We start from the raw sequence: 19079 nt of genomic DNA on the forward strand, positions 1-19079 counted from the left end.
AAGAGATTAGTTTTTCTTAGCGGATCATTGGCAACGTTGTAATCCTTGCATCTGTCGTTTTCGTAGGTATGTCTGTTGCAAAGTCACCTTTTTTATCTTTTTTTTTTTGCTTGTATCTTTGGCTCGTGTGGTTATAAAGTGGCTTTTTCGAACATTAAACTCAGTTGGAAGTTGGTGGCAGTCCTGTCTTGTGTGTCTCAGTCTTTTCACGGCAGTATGCTTTTGCGCAAATTATATAAAAAATAACAGTGCCTGTTCTGCTTTGCTTAGCCTGAAGACTCTCCCTTCTCTTCAGAGTAGACTTAAATGAGCACTCACCTCAATGCCTTCTTTGTTCATGATGGTGCTGTCCATTTTTAAGATTGCTGTTTTAATTGTCCTTGGAGGTGGAAGCTTGGTCATACCAATGTTAATTGCATTAGAACGCTTGGCATCAAGGACTATGACTTCATTTTTCTTCCCTTCTTGGTTTTTCTGCAACAGCGACAGAACGTCATGGTTAAAAAAGAACCTCAAGCAAGCAGTTCACATTTAAGCAAATAAGGACCACAACTGACACCTGGATGACCAAATATGTAAGGTTCTTATAGAATAAACAACTGAATAAAGGTGGTCTGAGAACTTTCCAACTACTACACAATAGTCACTGAATTTAAGCGAGTAGCTAAGAAACCAAAGTGGCTATACTTACTAAAAGCACAACATCTTGACACCTGTTTTTTTTTCTCAACAAGTGTTATTCAGCCAGCAATAAGTCATCGCTAAGCGACTCCATGCCTACATGCCAAAGAGCTAAGGTAAGCCCAATAGCTAGAGACATGCTAGTGAGCTAAAGCAACATCGTGACGTTGGAAAGAAAATGTAAAAAGGTAGATTATTTGGCACCTGCCATTACTGCCTATCATAAGTAGACTGGAAATAAATTGGTTCTCCATCTTATGCTGTACATTATTAACCAAAGTAAAAATAACAGAATTATTCACTCTAATCTGTTACAGAATCCCTGCAGAAAAGCAATATTCCTACTCCATATATATACACAATCTATATTTTACCACTATGTGCACTGCTAATACTGCTGTGAGAAAATCTCTATGTGTAGCACAGCCTTGAATTAAATGCCACTCTTACTGCACTTAGCCAGCTATGTTGCAAGAGGCTACCAAATGCTTTTGACAGATAGGATGACGATAGAAACATAAATCTACCATTTTAAGGCACTTTATTGCAAGATGAGTGACTGCAAACTAATAAATATATGGCCACTAAAAGGACAAAATCCCTTCTATTTAAAAAATTACTTCCAAGCTCTTTTAAAGCTGAAAGCATATCTTCATGTTTCAGCTATTCTGTGGGAACAGTTCACTCCTAAAACTATTTGCAGGATTCTGATATTTTTTGCCGTTCATAACAATTCTTTGCTGTCAGCATGAAAAACTCGCATATACAGGTTGTTTTGAGGTTTTTTGAGTTAGAAGAGCATTTTTTTTTTGGCATATAAATGTCAACTGTACCCTGCATAGGATGTCCTAACTACTCATAGGCTGGTTAACTAATACTATCGAATAGTTAACTTTTTAACTATTACTGTTAGGCTCCTTGTTTATTGAGGGGCTTGTAGCTCACCATAAGTAATATCCATATCAATTTTTAGAATATGGAAAATTCCATTCTCGTCCCTGCTCCAGAGCAAGAAATTTTGGGACTGCACATGGCCGAAACCAAAACCACATGGCCAATAGAGAGCACTAGCCACACCTACGAGCACACATCACGCATCGGTGTGCCTGTCATGTGCTCTCTGCCCACTCGCCGCTCCCAGTCAGATGCTATGAAAGGAGCATGTGACACCCACACTGCTGTGTGACGAGCGCTCATAGGCGTGGCTAGCGCTCTTCCTGGCCGCGTGGTTTCACTTTCACCCATTTGCGGCCCCAAAAATTCCTTGCACTGCAGCAGTGACAAGAATGGCATTTTCGAAATTCTAAAAACCAATATGGATATTCAATAAATACGAAACCTAACAGTAATACTTAAAAACTTAACTATTCAATATTAGTTAACCAGCCTACTAGTAATCAGCAAATCTTAGCTGTATTCTGATGCTACACCGCTGACAATGCTATACTGAAAAAGAGCACTCTTCTAATTCAAAAAGTCTATTCTTAAAAACTGTTGACAGCCTTCGGCGAAACACCGTGTATGTAGCTGCAGTGCAGAGCATGAAATTCTGGTTACATAACTAGGCAGTGAGGTACCTTTATGGTTACTCTTATGCATCTGAATAGCCACAAAATTGCATTTACTTACTTTTGTAAACTGCAACAAACAAAAATTCCTTAGCAGCAGGGCACTAAAACTTCCCAACTAATAATGCACACTGATACCCATCTCCCTCATTCTTCCCTTTTCCACATCATGAATTGAAAAAAAAGAAAAGAAAAAATGCTCCTTGTTGAACCTGTTTTATGTAGATCATTGTGTTCATTTCCGTTCTCCTAGAGTACTACACGCTTAATTTCAATCCCTGCTGATGCAGTGTGAAGGCAGACTGCTTTTTATGTTAGTCACTAGCCTTTCTGATGAGCAAAAGGACCAGGTGTAAAGCAAGCCTACTACTAAGAGATACACCAGCAAGAAAATTATTGTATGCTGAGTGTCATGTGGCCAATTAAACTTGAAAAAATCTGCTTTGCTTTGCAGAAGTGGGGAAAAAAAATCAGCAGCAGAAGATGGTAGTCCTGCTTTGCAGGTCTTTATGACATGCAAGGCAGCAGAGAAAACAAAGAATAAAGCCTGTCGGAGCTCTTACCTCCTAAATAGAGCACAGATTTCCAGTGCAGGTCATCAGCCCAAGCAGCATCAAGTATGTTGCAAGGAGAGATGCTTTAGGTTAGCAAGCATGCAGACCCCGCAGGAATGAAACCACAACCCAAAACCTTGGCCTTGAAGGTTCTTATTTAGAAAGAATACTTTAGTACTGGACAGCAAGAAAGGGTAGCAACCAAGCAAACGACACCTGTTACAATCTTGGATAAGCAAGCCTTGTAAGCTGCGTCGTCTTGAGAAAACCAAGAAAACAACAGGCATCCTTCTGCACTCCTGAAATAATGAAAGCTGCACACAGCACTGATATTGGCCTGTTAACTTAAAACAGAAATCTCAGTACTTACTGTTCAAAGCCATAAACAAATTTTAGAGTAAAAGCAACCCACCTCATATATATCTAAAAGGCAACTCTGAGCACACTTATTCTTAGATTCGGACAGGTATTGTATATAAATTGCATTTGGCGCTTACTACATTATTAGCTGCAGTGTAGTTTAATGTAATTAAGTTCATTACTGGATGCTGCTTGCTATATATATGAATATATAAGTAGGTATGCACATCAGATACCTATTGTGCACCCTTAAAAAATGCTTCAAGGAACACTGTGCACTAGAACAGTCAAAAACCTAGCAGTCTGCCATGCATTAGCACCACAGGCAGCACCTTTCTTCTCGACCTAAAACAAAAAAAGCAAGTTTGCAAAACAACTTTCTTCAGTTTATCCTAACAATGCAGGCCATTTGTGAAGGACAGTTAGGAAAAAAAAAAAACTCATAGCAGTAACACTGCACATTTAAAGTGAAAGAGCCACTAACATTCATCATGAGTTTGCACACTACTTCAACAGCGTCCACTAGGATCTGAAGTTGAGCAATAAGAAATGAGGTTTAGATCGTGAAAGCGCTAAAGAGACAAGGACAAAGAAACAGATGGACACACAGTGTACACTATGTATCCGTCTCTTTCTGCGCCCATGCCTTTCTGAGTGCTTTCATGATTTAAACATGGTTAGCCAACTAACCCAAACGCTGCTGCTGTTAAATAAGGAAAAGAGGTGCAGGGTTGGTAAAAAGTTTCCAGGCCACAGGATCTGCTGAAGCAGAGCAATTGGACACTTGGCACTTATGGGGCCTATAAAAATACCACGGTCCTCACGGGTTAAGATGATAGTATTTCTCATCCTCCTAAGATTTTGAGCGTCAAGGGTGTCATAAACACCTCCTGACTGCAAGGCTCAAATGCAGACCTCGTGGCCTGGTGATTTCTGACTGATCCTGCACATAAGTGTATGTTGGGGGATTCCCCTAAACATTTGACCAACACTGTTCCCACTTCAAGTTATTGATCAATTCGCTCTCGCCCTACCATAAGCTTGCCGTCCCGGTTAGCTCAATTGGTAGAGCGACTGCTCCGGTGAAGCAGTCCCGGGTTCGAACCCCGGACCAGGATGAATTTTTCTTTAACTGCGAAGTTTCTGAGAAAGCTGTATAGCTTTCCTTTGTAGCCATTTGGCTGCACTAGGGTGAATGTCAATGAGTAATTACTTCCTTGTTACAATTCTACTCCACCTTGGGGGATTCCCCTAAACATTTGACCAGGACGAATTTTTCTTTAATTACGAAGTTTCTGAGAAAGCAGTATAGCTTTCCTTTGTAGCCATATGGCTGCGCTCGAGTGGACGTCAATGAGTAATTACTCCCTTATAAGTGTGTCATACTTGATTTCAACTTTCCTTCAAAATATTTCATGATGTTAAACATTTGTTCCAATTTTAAGAACTAACCATTACCCCTCCTGACTCTACAGCATAAAATGGACTGCCTCAATTGTTTGGCAAAATGAATACATAGCCTTCTGTCTGCATGTTACACAAGTAGCAACTATGCCCATGGGCGTCATAGGCCTGAGGGCAACTGCGATTTTGACTGCACATGCAACTGCATAAGCATGTTTTCATTCTTGCATCACCAGGCTGCCAGCATGGTTGCAGCAAGGCATTATGTGCTGAAAATGGACAGCCAGGATAAAAGGTTAGGCTGGCTCACCCTGTTCAGAACCTCCTTGGCCCTGCTTTCAAAGAGGTGCTCCAGCTTTTGCGTGTCGACATGCACCCTGTTCAGCTCATCCCAGATGGTCTTCTTCTTGGACATTTTAGACAACATAGTTGGGTCCACTTTCACCTCTTTCCAGAAAAGCTTGACAGTCTTTTTGCTCTTGGGTGGAGGGGCGTTAAGAGCCTGTTGTTGCGCTTGCTGCTGCTGCTGCCTCTGCTGCAGCCATGATGGTGCAGCGGGTGGTGGTGGTGCAGCCTTTGGTGGCCCACCAAAAGGAGGACCACCCATGGGGGGTGGAGGAGGAGGTGGCCCTCCCATTGGAGGAGGTGGTGGAGGCAGCCCCCCAGTGGGAGGTGGAGGTGGTGGCGGTTGGCCTGCACCACAGCTCACTGGCTGCAGCACATCTGTATCATCATCTTCCCTCAGATCTGTAAAATCTAGATCATTAATAAGGAGTGGCCTCCTGATTGAACGCACCAACTGCTCCCACTGCACATCATTGTCTGACTTCCATAGTAGGTCTGGGATTGAGGATGAGCTAGTCTGAGGAAGCAGTGATCGAAAGTCGGACCTAGAGCGTGATGCTGCAAGTCCCTCCTTAGCTCGACTCACAGCACCAGCTGTGGAGATGTCTGTTGCAGGGCCATCCATTGTTCTTCCACTGATGCGATCTTGAAGCTCTCGTAGACCGTCTTTTTTGAGCTGTTGTGGTGGTCGAACTAGCTCCTCCTCACGCGAGTTCTCCTCTTCCTGGTTCTTGCCGTACATCATGGAAAGCATCCAAGATTTCTTGCCAGGGTCTCTCTGTGTGGGGCTCATGTAAGGCTGTGGAGATTTGTTGGGACATGCATTAAAGGTCTTTGGTGGTTCCACATGTAGATTTGTAGGCCTCTGAATTGGAGAAGAGAAGTTAGGAGCTGCCGGTGATTGCTGTTGCTGCTGCTGCTGCTGTTGTTGAGAAAGCTGTTGATTTTTACGGTTTTCATCTTCAATGCGGCTTTCAAAACGGGAGCGAGTGCGCTCAATGAAGGATGGGCCTGCAAAGAAAATACCATTCATTTAGTGGGCAGTAAGCATGTTCATCTATTTGCACACACATAAAAAGACACTGCTCTTGGATTGTGCTTAAACATAAAATACCTCATACAGACGCCAAAAGATAATCTGAATAGTCCAGCTCCATAACTTAGTTTATCTATACAGCACTTACAAAGATGGCAGATTAGCTTGTCTAGTGCATTCCATACTGCTATCCTCTCAGATTCACCCTTACACAGAGTGCATTGGGTTAACTTACAAGCTTCACTTTCAACGACATTCCTTCTAACAGTGCAACATAGATGGATGCTGGCATGAAGGTCATGCAGCATCACAGATAATGGCATTGTGCACAATGTACTACCCTAAAAATGGAATATTTTTGCGCGCAAAAGTTACATGTGGCCCATGTCACACGCCAAAGCGCAGGACGTTGGAATTATTGAGACCTTCTGAAGCTTCATAACCTGCATCGAAATCTTACTACATGAGTGCTTTTGCATTTGTCTCCACTGAAATGTGGCTGTTCCAGCCAGGAACTGAACCAACAATGCTGTATTCAGCTGCAGAATTCCGCAACCACTGAGCCGCCATAGCAAGTGTTGTTCGTTCTGTTGTCACTGCTGTATACAGTCAACAACCTTCTTGAATATTTCTAACTGTAGTTTTCCTTACCATACTTTTTATATTTGTGTAGTAAAAACAGTGATGTTGGGTGATGTTCATGTGCCAACTCCAATGTTTGATACGATCTCCCCTTAAGTAATGCCCTTAGGGCCGTTAAGGGTATAATAAATGAGGATGATGATGACTACCATGCTCACTGTTGACCTGCATCAAACACTTATTTCCGTACATGGTAGTTACAGATACAGCAATCTGGCACATAAGGTAACATGCTATTCAATTTAATACCATTCCTCCTATTTCTGTCTGAGCTAATGGCAGTAAGTTTCAAGCCTTGCCTGCTGCATAGAGAAAAGAGACTGCAAATGAGCTGCCACAGTAAATTTCCACCTCTTTTTTTTAATTAAGTTTCTGTTGGCAACCACCAATACATATTGCCTCAAAGAATTGCTCTTTGTTTTTCCGTGTTCTTCGTTTATCACTGATGGCACGTGAAGATTTGTTCCTAGTCATCATAAAATAGAATGCGGCCAAAAGCAATGGGCATTCTGATCCTGACGTCTCCTGAGTGCACTTGCAGCTACTGCCGCTGCCAAATTGTTTTATTCTTTATGGGCTGAAATCCATCGTGCATCACAAGAGTATAATAAAAACATCAGAAAAATACCTTGCCAGTCACAATAATGCAAACCCAAGAAAATGCACTTGGCTCACACACCTTTCTGGGGCTGCTTCTCTGTGAAATTTGTAGGTGGAGATGCAGCAGGTGGTGAGACAGTTGTCTGGTGATCACGTCCATTTTCCTCCTGCTCTCTAATGAGGCAGCGGTTACGAGCATCCCGCTCCCGCCGTCGTCTTAAAGCAGGCGTGATGCCATTAACGACATCATCTACACAAGGGCAGGGAGAATAATAGAATGTGCATCTCATACTACTGGGACATACTGTCTTCAATAAGTTTGTAACTAAATCACAAAATAAAAATGGCAAAGCTACCAAATTCCTGTTATTTAAACCAGTGCTTCTGATGCCAGCACCCGCATTTATGCCCTCTTTAATGAATTCCAGTATTACAATGTACACTCAGCTTTATATTTTACAGACTAAGTAAAGAGAAAATTATGCACACAGGAAAGCATTGATGGAAACGTGAATAATAGACATTGCCGCGCTGTTCTCCTCTCGAAATCGGGCAGCCATAGTCCAGTCTTGCACCAAATAAATTTACCACGATGCAAGCAGCTCTTGGAAGTTTTTTTGCGGTCATTCGATAATTCAAACATTTTTTCCAGTCCCTTGAAGTTCGAATTAACGAGCTTTTACTGTAGTATTTAATTATGTAACACAGCCATGCATTTACTATTAGCATATTTCACTTCTGACATGTTCACTGCTTCCACTATGAGGGGCTATTATTTTTAACAGTGAGAATCTGTTATTCTTGAGCTGTTTCACCGATTGGGCGACAGTAGTCAATCGCTCTGAGGAGCAACACCGAAAAAAAACTTAAACTCTGAGTGGGATTCAAGCCCTGTCAGCGCACACAGCTAGAGCAGCTTTGTTTCCTGATCCCTTAGAAAATTCGGCCATTGCCCCAGCCTCACAGCAGGTGCATGCATATCTGCTATCATCGTCTAAAATACAAGAAAATTGTGTCTGCGAGAAGAAGAGTAAAAAGAAAGAGTGAAAACGTATTAACTGTAAATACTTAAGCTCATTTTGGAAAATTATTGCGTGCATGTTACAAATAAAACACGAATGCTGCATGTGCAGAACTATTCACTTTTAAACGTGAGTTCTCCAGTCATCACGTACACTCAAGTAATCGAAACCGAAACTAACTGGAGTTTTCTGCCACTGACCGGGAGCAAAAGCGTCAGCACTGGTAAGACCCTGACGTGCATGAAGACAAACATGAACGCAATTGACTTCGTTGCCAAGCTAGTCACCAGCCTCAGCTTTTCACTGAAATATTCACGTCAAGGCACAAGCTTCACCGTTGCAAATTTTTTTCACTATATTCACAGCTGAGAGTGAAAAGCACATTCAATGTACCTATCTCTGGGGTACTAATATCATTGTGAGCAATTCCATTTTTCCCATGGTCAGGTGTTTTCACCGGCTCCTCATTCTGGTTCACATCCCTGCAAGTAACAGAAGATTAGTTGCACCATGCAAAAATGTTGAGGTCATGAGTCCTCAAAAATATATCCCCACCATAAATGAAAGTATTTCCAGTGCAAAATCAAGCAGGACTGCACAACAACAACAATATAAGCGAAGTCGCAATTGCGTAACTAAGGTTCCCTGAAAAGAAGCTTCGCAATAAATGGAAATATTGAAAAAGAACGAATCTTTACATGTGGTGCAAAAAATGTGCACTTTGAACTATTTGTTTAGCCTAATTACGTTGTATTAAGCAATTATATACCAGATAAGCATCGGCACTGGCAAACTCACATAGCTTGCACACTGACTTTTTAATGTTGTTTATCATAAAGACTAAGGTAAGGATTAAGTATTTTCACAAGCGATCACTCATATTGGAACATGAAACAAAAATGCTTGAAAATGTCTATAACAAGCAAGATCACTTTGCATGCAATTTGTCCAGCCACCTCTCTGGTTCCAAATAGAACACATAATTTAGGTAAACATCTCCATAACTTTTGCGACAGCCAATGCAAAACAACTGAATGACTGCAAAAAAAAAAAACTTTCGATCCTCTTCAGCTGTTCAAAAGACATCAAAAATTTTTTTTTCTTTTTTTTTTTGAGTGCAAGCCATTGTATTCAATGCTCCATGTTGCAGAACAAGTTGTCCTGCTGGCCAACAATACAGCACTGTACCAGAAAGTGCCTTGATAACCTTAGCATGTGAGCAATAACAAGAGAGTGCTTGTTCTTCTTGTCCCCCCCCACCAGTTTACGATCCCCTAGAATGAGTTGATTCAAAGTAATCACTGTTGAAGTTTTTAAAGCTCTGAACAAAGATCATGCACTAGCTGCCAGCTATTACACATTCCTGAGGCAAGTATAACACACTGCCGCTTAGTTACACGTACCTTCTCCTCCACTGTGGAAATGTACCAGTGGCCTCAGGTGTTTTGGCAAGTGGTGATGGCCGCTGCTTGAAAGGACTTGTGCTATTAGGAGCAAGATTCCCCAGCGAGTGGCGACGACTTTTTCGCCTCTCATTTTCATCATTACTGCTTGATTTGCGACTACGAGGAACTTGCCTGCATCAAGGAGGCAAAAATCCATTAGTTAAAGGTGTCACCAGGTATACAATAACCTGTGCAGAAGCTGCATGGCCACCTACAGCACTGACAGCATTCCTTACAACACACTCTGATGTTCCAAAGCAATAATATTTAATTTTTGTACATCTGGCATGGAAACAAAACCAAAATAAATTTACATATGCGACTAACTCTTGAGTTTTTTTGTCTCCAATACAGAAGAACATCATTTTGGAAGACTGCCAGAGCCTCAGTAACAAAAACCATGTACACAACAGCAGTTCAGCTTAACTAATCCCAGCAAAGTCAGAAAACCCAGGCAGAGGATTGCAGACAACTATGTTCATGGCTAAAACACACAACTTACATAGGTACATATAAAGATGTTTTATTCCAATAGTGGAAAAGTGGCTCACTGTATACTCCAAATTTTGCAATGTCAGGAGAAGCTCAAAAGTGCCTAGCAAGCTATGCACGAGATTGGTGCATAGCACTTCATAAGGTCACAGTGCTGACAAATAAGTAGTACCTGCTCACATCCTTTTCAATGAGACAGAAAGTGAAGATAACGATGCAGCAAGCAACAGCCGTAGTATATCAGGAGGCTTTCACTTACATTGGAAAAAATATGTCACATTAACTAACTGGAACCTAACGCGAGCCACAAATAATAACAAGATATATAACACAACTCTGAGAAAGGTGAACTGACAATAGTGTTAAAGTTGTTATGTTGCACTTCTAATAATACATCGAAATAGGTAGCTCAAAACAGTGAGCATAACACTTCTAAAATTCATTTTTACAAACTCCATTTGTAAACTAAAGGCTTTTGGAGTCTATACGAACTTTAAGAATTCTAGCTTACACAATAAGGCAGCTTCTGCTTACACTTATCTCAGGACAGACATCTAACACTGCCATTGTACCACTGACATTCAAATCGCTTGAGGTCAGTGCAATGGAGGACAAAAAATAACCTGTTTTTATTTTACTATTTTGAAACAACACACCTTAGCCGAACATCGAGAGGTAGTGCTTTTCCATCCCCATCACCATCCTCATGCTTTAGAACAGCCTGAAAAGAAAGACAAATGATCCAGCATGACAATTATTTGTAAATAGAATCATGATAGTACCGTTAATATGACCAAACAGGGTAAAAATACCTTATTTTTATAAATCTAACATCCACTGGCTTGAAGGAACTGTATATTTGGTTACAGTAGTATGCCCATAAAAAGGGCATAGTGCCCATGTAAAAACAACAGCTCTATTGCAAAATAAAATGCGAGCGAATGAGCAGCACAAGAATTTATGTTTTTCAATAAAAATTTATGAACCATGCCCACAGTTACTCAAGGTAAAAGGAAGATGCAGTGAAAAATAAATTTAAAAGTAGATCTACATTTCAATTAACTCATATATGCCAAAACTTCAGAAATTTGAGAAAAATATTACTGAATTTGAATTTTAAAATATTTTTCGATATAAATAGTTTATTTCACTTCACATTAAGAACCCTCCCTTTATTGGTGGAAATATTTTTCTCAACGACTTTTGAGCTGTCCTATAATGTAGGATACTTGGAAAATTCACTACCTGTTGTGTGTGGCAAAGCTTCTAACATTTGACATTGACTTTATAATCACATTTTTCATCCTATGTGGTGATTTCTTTATGACACTGTCTAAAAATGATTTGTTTTTCTTGCATAATTACAATGTAGTCGATGGGGTGTAATTTCAAAAACAGTGTTCAGAGAAGACTGGCAGATCTTTCTGAATGCATACAACACACAAAACCGACCTTACACAACACAACCCTTCCACAGAAGTTTAGACCCTTTTGAATCTACGCAAGCGGGTGCAAGTATATACACAGTAAACTTTTAGAGTTACTGTGCAAAAAAGCAGTGTCCTACATGTAGGACGCTTGACATACATGGGTTCAGCAAGAGACAGGGAAAAATGGGGACATAACAGCTGACTGTCACCAATAAAACTTGCTTAGTGTCCATAAAATGTGTCCTCTCATGACAACATTGTGTCATTTCTAAGAATTAAGGTTGAAATAGCTGCTCTAGACCTGTAAAAATTATTAATACAAATGTCTGTGCAACAGATTCTTTTATTTAGAGAGCTAAGTGCTACAACCTAATGAGGAAACAAATGATCCATTTCCATATATGTTCATGAAGCGTGAAATGACGGATACCAGAAATATATTTAACTTTTCGTCCACATAAGACCCCATTTTCTGCAACCTAGCATCTGTACATTCAAATCTTTTATCATGTAAAAGCCTAGTTTAGCAGACACACTTAATAATGTCATCATCACTAAGAAATTGTTATGTAACAGCATATATGATGAATGCATACCAAGATAAGAATTTGCATCACTGTCAAGAACAAGGCAATAGCACATCAAGCCACACCGAAAAGCTGCCTGCCTAAAAATCTAGAGGCATACGATCAAAAATCTGAAGATGAACTGTACCTCATATATACGAAACTGTTGAAGTAAATCTAAATCAGTGCCTTGCTTGGACATGTAGTACTGTATAAGTCGTTCCATTCCTTGTTCTTCCAAGGAATCAACGATGTCGTAGTACGTGTCCTGGTCAGGAATACCATTTAGAGTCTGGAAGCCACAGAAAGGAAAATTAATGATTCCCATTTAATCTAAGTAATTCTTGTTGAGGTTACAAAAACGAATAACTTGAAGAAAGAGAAAGGGCAAACTACACAGAAATGTGTGCAATAAAAGATGAAGCACATAAAGGTCAACTAAAAACAAAAAGTTTATGCAGTAATAAACTACATTTGATGGAAAGGCAGCACTTAAAACAAGCAACTCCAGTTCACCAATGGCTCAGTGAATTAGAAACATTTCCTAGCATATATAAAGCCTATGATAAATGTGTGCCTTCCTGCAGCTCATTTATGGCCTTCACATATTTCACATCTGATCTGACAATTCTCCAATCAATGTTGCTGGAACCTGAAAAGAGTGACATCCAATTCAAACCCATTTTTTATAAATGTAAATCCAACAATGAAAATTTATGGACCTCAAGAGCCCTGATAAAACTCGTTCCTTTCATAGTAGTTCCTCTCACAACTCCAGTCTGCAGGCTACTCAGACAAATGCACATCACCATCGAATTCTAGGCTGCAAGAAAACTAGTTTCTGCATGCCTGTGCATTCTGTGAGCTCCTGCAACTCAGTAAAGCACTCAAGCTTTTATTATGCTGGCAGCAACTAAAACAACAACCAAATATATCAATTTTAATTTTTTTTTGCATGCCAGTGTCATGTGAGTGCAGTGAACTGAACAGCTCATACTAAAAACTGAAAAGAGCACAGCAAGTTTTTAAGCAGTGAATTAGTGTTACCTCGCTGTCACCTTTACCATATCTTTAGAACAGCCTTATGCTAGTATGCTGAATAGTGAAAAAGTTTCATTGAGTAGCAACAAGTCTAAAAAAAAAAAAAGCTGGAGCATGTAATCAGTGCTGTCAGACAATATTAATAAGAGTTCCTTGTTATCTATTCCTATTTCAGGTGCCTCTCCTTTGACACAAGTTGCTTAATTTTGCAGCAACAAATTGAATGAAGCAACACTGCTTTTAGGAAAGTTGGGCATTATATAATGCACCACAACCATTAAAGTAGAAACTACTGAAGTGTTTGTATCAATTTATTGAATGAAGACAGTCAATTTTATAATTAGCATTTCCCTTATACCATCATTGCTTCAGCTTAAGAAAGAAAAAAGGCATATGTAACATGTAAAAACAAAATAGCTAAGTGTTATAAGGGTTAAACGTCACACTCATTAGACTACAGGCACATATATACCTTATTGATGAGTGTCATGGAGTATACCAGCAGCTCCATATCTGCAGAGTCCCTCTCGTTCAACAACATCATTATGTTGGCCCATGGTCTTGCACCTAAAAGCAAAGCATTACACTATTTAGAGAACAGTATTACTCTATGTGCAGTGAAAATATGCACTAGTTATGATAATGATGATAGATTTTTATGGTGCAAGGGCATCTGTGGCCAAACAGCACCATGGCACAAGGTGTTTTCTTCTACTCAAGGTGGGGCCAAAGACGCACTCCCCAAGCATGTCACCCTAAATAAGCTGAGCACCAGACCAGGGGAAAGCTTGTACCCATTGTATCATGCTCAGACCACTAGGATGCTCAGACCACTAGGCCACTGTTGCGGTCCAATATATGTGTGAGGCATTCAGACTATGATAACTATGCACTAGTTATCATAGGCTGAATGCCTCACACTAAAAAGTACAAAGAGACAAGGACAAAGGAAACCCACATGGACAGATATTGTTTTCACCATATCATCATCATCACCATCATGCCTACGTCCACTTTATGACAAGGACCTCTCCCACTGACCTCTAACCCTGTCCTGTACCACCCGCGATCAACTTATCCCAGCTAGCTTCCCAATCTCATATGTCCACCTGTCTCTCTTACTCTCTTACACCCCCTACTATGCTTGCGTTCTGTTGGAATCAATTCCGTTACCCTAAGGGACCATCAGCCTTCCCAAGATAACCAGTCTTAACCATGTAGATGTAATTAAAGATTTCAACTAAAAAACACACACAGCAAAAACAGAGATAGGGCCACCACCACATAAAACCTCATCAAGCACATTTAGTCCAAGTCTAACAAATTAAGCTAGATCGTATGTTACCACCCCGTAAATGGTGCTTACCTCTTTCAAGGTCAACAACGTTGACAGCATTCATTAGCAAGGCACTGTTGGTCTCTGTATACTCCACAAAAACAAGCAAAAGCTTCAGAGCTGTCTTCACCACCAGACGGTACTGCATATATAAAATGAGGACGAAATAACAACGACCATGGATTATACATCAGCAGCAGCCTTCAAAAAATAAAAGAACAAAAAGTTTTTGAAGTGGTTATAGCAAGAACAGACACATGGCAAAGATAAGATGCACAGTAACCTGCGAACCCAGTGAAGTAGAACAGCGTTAAATGTGTGCACACATAATCATGGACAAAGGGTAACAGAGTACAACATTACACACTTAGAGTGCATGTGCGGGTGTGAGCGTGGTGCAAGCAGTGCACACATGTGTGTGAATTACCTGTAAAAAAGAAGTCAATGAATAGAAATCCCAACTTAGCCTTGTGCAACTGTGGCAATTACCTTCTGAACTAAAAGCTGCAACCCTTACCACTACAAGCAATGAGCTCTTTGACATGTTTGCCTACTAATATTGCCAACAGAATAGCACAATTAGCACAACAGCCTGGAGGCTCTCCATGTGCAGCCCAGAGTTCAGCACTTCAACAGTAACATATGCTGTAGACTCTAGCCTCCATCATCATTGCATATACTTTAAAAAACGTGGTTACCAGCACCTATGATTGAACACGATGCAATGGACCGTTTGTGATATGAACCAGATGTGAATCACTGTAATCAATTCATTAAGCACAGTGTGAACACTTAAGGTTAGCTTTTAGACAAAAGCAAGGCTGAGAATGAAGAGCCCACTGGGCCACCTTTTTGCTATTTTTGCACGAGATTTTATATTTTTAAGGCGTTGTACACCACATACAAGTGATTGCACATTGCTAGATTTTGCAATAGGAATACAATATCCAAGGACACCAAAAACAGCATTACCATAACCTTTACAAAAATGTTAACATTTGTTTGATATTCTTGAGTACACAATTCACAAAACCCAAGCAAGAGTTCCTGCACACTCATTCGAATGTAAACATAACACAGCCTACCTTGCAATATCAAAAATGGTCCACACTCACCTATCCATTTACATAATTTTTACAAACTTTTCATCCTTTCCTTTTTATCTTTAGTTTACGACTAGATGAAGAAGCAGTCTCAGAGGTGAAGATAAATGGTGCAGGTAAGTGAATGCAGGTGAGTGAAAGCAAGTACCCATGCAAGTGCCTTTCAGAAGCAGTAAGGTATTGGCACGTTGTTAACATGGAATAGCACTCCAAAGGACAACAGTAGACGCACTAAGCACTCTGGTCAGCCTGTCCTCACGTCCTTGTCATTTTGTGAGCACTATTTCGCATCAACAATGTACAATCAACAAGCCTATACCTTCTTGCTTCTGAAGTATATTTATAGTACAATGGGAGCTTTTAGACGTGTAAATGTAAATAATTGAAAGTGCTTGGTGTTTCTGCCTTTTGCTAAAATCCTTATTTTTTTTTAGCACTGTCTTGTATTAACACACGACTTTTGGCCATGCACTGGAGCTCGGTAATAGAATATGCTTCCAGAACTCCTTTGTATCACTATGTCAACAGGATCACTGTGACAGTACAGCAGTGCAGAAAGAAAACGAGCCTGCACCATTGTGATCATTCCATTCTCTCACAACGTTAGTGCCAATGCACTATAGATAAAAGCTTAAATGAGGCCTGTGAATCATTCATATCAGCCTCCATTTTTCTCAACCTCCTTTCTGATTTTATTCTGCAGGACAGAGTGAAACGACAGACGCATTAACCCTTAACCAACCTTCTCCTTCGTGGCGAAGATGTCACTGAAGTGCCAAAGCGATGGTGCCTCCCACGAGCAGTATATACCCACCGGTCACGTGACCATTCACAAAATCACCCATGCACAATTACGGCCATAGTACAGTGCGTAGCGCGATGCGTTTCAATATAGACAGTGGGACAGACATGAGGCCAGAACATTCGAGCACAAGTCACCGAAGGCGTGAACACAGAGGCAACTAACATCAGCGCTTTTTCTGCCGCAAGCGCGAGCAACTGCACGTGTGCGGCATACACGAGCTGAGGTCACGAGAGTGCATAAGCAGCAAGCAGACAAGCGCAATGAATGGCACGTGCATGCGGCCCGCAAGTGCTACGCACAAGGATAAGAGTAATAAAGCAAACTCACCCATCTATAGTACTGAAAAGTGTTACCAAGGGCGCAGGGTGAAAACATGGGCGGGGATCAGGAGAAAGAGAACAGGGGAGGTTCGTTAGTTAGGCATGTTCACCGCTCAAGCACACATGCGAGTCTGCCACAGGCCTGCACATCAATGAGCAGTAGATGTGAGGCACCGGCCAAAGATGCGCTTTTTAAATGACCATCCCTCTCATTTTGATGTGACTGTGCGCAATGCTACCAAAAGAATTAGAGGATCGAAGAAAGGCAAGACATTTGGGCTATCATCGCCCCTCCTCAATGTCGCAAAATGCTTCTACCTGCTCAAGCTCAATCGCCCGTGATAAGCAGCATAACCCGCGCCCACTCGTTATTGCAGCCTTTTTTACCTCACCGCTTCGCTGTTTTTTGTTTCTTCTTCCCATCCGGAACACTTTTTCTGTGTCCTGCTTTGCGACTTCGGCAATGAAAACCGGAATGGAAACCGATATTTACAGATTAGGCTTCTCAACCTTGCTTTAACTTTTTTTCATTCAACTTTCTGCTCCATCCTTTTCCCGAAAGTGTACAAACGAATGCCCCCTCAGCGCCTATGTAAGAATCTGCAAATTGTATTCTTCGCTATGTATCCGCCACCTGGGCTGACACAACAAAACCTACACTAACCGCTCAACACTCCGTGCTGTCCATCTCCAAAACGAGGATGTACAGTGCACGAAATCGGAACGGAAGAGGAGGAGGGGAACATGCGCATTGAGGCACCTTACGAGGATGGCGTTAAACGTGCCCTCTGGCACAGTGCAGTACTCTAGAATTAGGGCATTACATTCTTAGAAAAAAAGGCAGTAAATACAGAGTGTTCCGTATTTATCTGTCCTGGCTGTAAAAATTGCTCCTGCACAAACTACCGGCTTATTTGGTTTCAAGCACAGACCACAGGGTACCTTATGATAGTCAGCGTTGTCGTGACCGTATTTTTGGCCACGTGGGCCCGATCAAGCAGCTACCGTGAACAGTCGACAAGGCCGACGACCTCGCGACGGCGGTGGTGCAGTGGGGTGCTTGGAATGCCCCCCTCCGAGCCTAAATGGATTAGCGCAGCGGAATTCCTTGAGCGGAGGTGACCACGGCAGCAGCGGTGAAGGCAGGAGACGGGCAGGAGGTATTGTCAGAGCAACCACAGCAGAAGCGGAGGCGATGTGGCGGCGCCAGTCACGCTGGCTGTTAATTGAAGACTGCTGTGTTCCCGACTCCTGTTCTGGACAACCGGAGGGGAAGCAAGTGCATTCACCTGCTGGAAGACTGCAGGAGATTCCTTTCCAGCCAGGCTGGATGAGTCAGCATCTCCCCCTTCCCATCGACCCGGCTGCGAGAGAGTGGAACAGCCCGCACCTGCCCGGCCATGGGTGGTAACATGAACGTCCCCTTCGGTCCATCCGATTGGACAGTGCTCTTCGAACATTATTCCCCAGCCAGGGATCTGGGGAATCCGAACCATATTTAACTCGGCTGTGAGTGTGGCCGAGAGAAGCCTGCTACCTCCAGTCGACTTCGGTTGACGAAGACGTTCCCCTTCCACTGAGAGTCTTTCTCAGTCGCTCTATGTAAATAATGTAAATAAGTGTATAAAGTTTTTCGTTACCTTCCTCCGAACCCAGTCTCCCATCCTCCTCGTCCCATCTCCGGTCCCCGGCCATGCTACCCGGGTCGCAACAGCGTTTTCCGATAAATAATTTAACATCGGAACTTCCCTGGACAGACTGAAATCGGCAAAAAACTGCAGCCGTCTGTGCGCAGAGTTTTCATTGAGGCGAGCGGAATAGTCGCTTTGAGAAGCTGCACCATCTGGCGAACTGCGAGGCAAACAATGTGCCTGCTTGGAGCTGAGGCAAGTCTCGCAGTACCCCAGATGGTGCAGCCTCTCAAATTGGTTATTCCGCTCACCTCGGCGAAAATTCTCTGTGCAGACAACTGCAGTTATTCGCCGATTCCGGACAGTCCAGGCAAGTTCGAGTGTTAAATTATCATAACAAAAACACAGACTATCATAATCTGCCTTGTGGTCTGAGGTTGAGCCCAAGTTGTGAGGAAAATTTTTTACAACCCGGACAGATAAATACGGAATACCCTGTATGTAGTAACTACTGGTGTTACTACCTTTCCTTAACCGTTCATGTCTCCCCTTCAGCTCAGAGGATGAAGTTCTGACCTACAGTAGCTGAAGCCACACATGGCCAAAAGATTGTGTAGTAAGTCTCTCGCCGTTTGACCTGCCGAATCCACAGCGCACAAGACTCGTGTGCCACCATTTAGGTGTAAAGTGTACAGAAG

At 41.8% G+C, this 19079-nt stretch overlaps 1 protein-coding gene across 2 annotated transcripts in view; it reads right to left on the bottom strand.

Moving 5' to 3' along the window:
• The window catches only part of Fhos (Formin homology 2 domain containing), a 228920-nt gene that overhangs the window by 23453 nt on the left and 186388 nt on the right, over positions 1-19079 (bottom strand). The window contains exons 12-20 of one of the 2 annotated variants that reach the window (XM_089581950.1): positions 14553-14664; positions 13659-13753; positions 12294-12437; positions 10806-10870; positions 9616-9789; positions 8606-8694; positions 7270-7440; positions 4877-5923; positions 319-476 (exon numbers count right to left, since the gene is read on the bottom strand). In XM_089581950.1, the coding sequence (XP_089438076.1) occupies positions 319-476; positions 4877-5923; positions 7270-7440; positions 8606-8694; positions 9616-9789; positions 10806-10870; positions 12294-12437; positions 13659-13753; positions 14553-14664 (2055 nt within the window). The remainder of the gene's footprint in view (positions 1-318; positions 477-4876; positions 5924-7269; positions 7441-8605; positions 8695-9615; positions 9790-10805; positions 10871-12293; positions 12438-13658; positions 13754-14552; positions 14665-19079) is intronic. The other variant, XM_089581949.1, reaches the window with a different exon arrangement.

The sequence above is a fragment of the Amblyomma mixtum genome, chromosome 3, assembly GCF_055824585.1.
Source record: "Amblyomma mixtum isolate Tamu chromosome 3, ASM5582458v1, whole genome shotgun sequence".
NCBI classification, from domain to species: Eukaryota; Metazoa; Arthropoda; class Arachnida; order Ixodida; family Ixodidae; genus Amblyomma; species Amblyomma mixtum.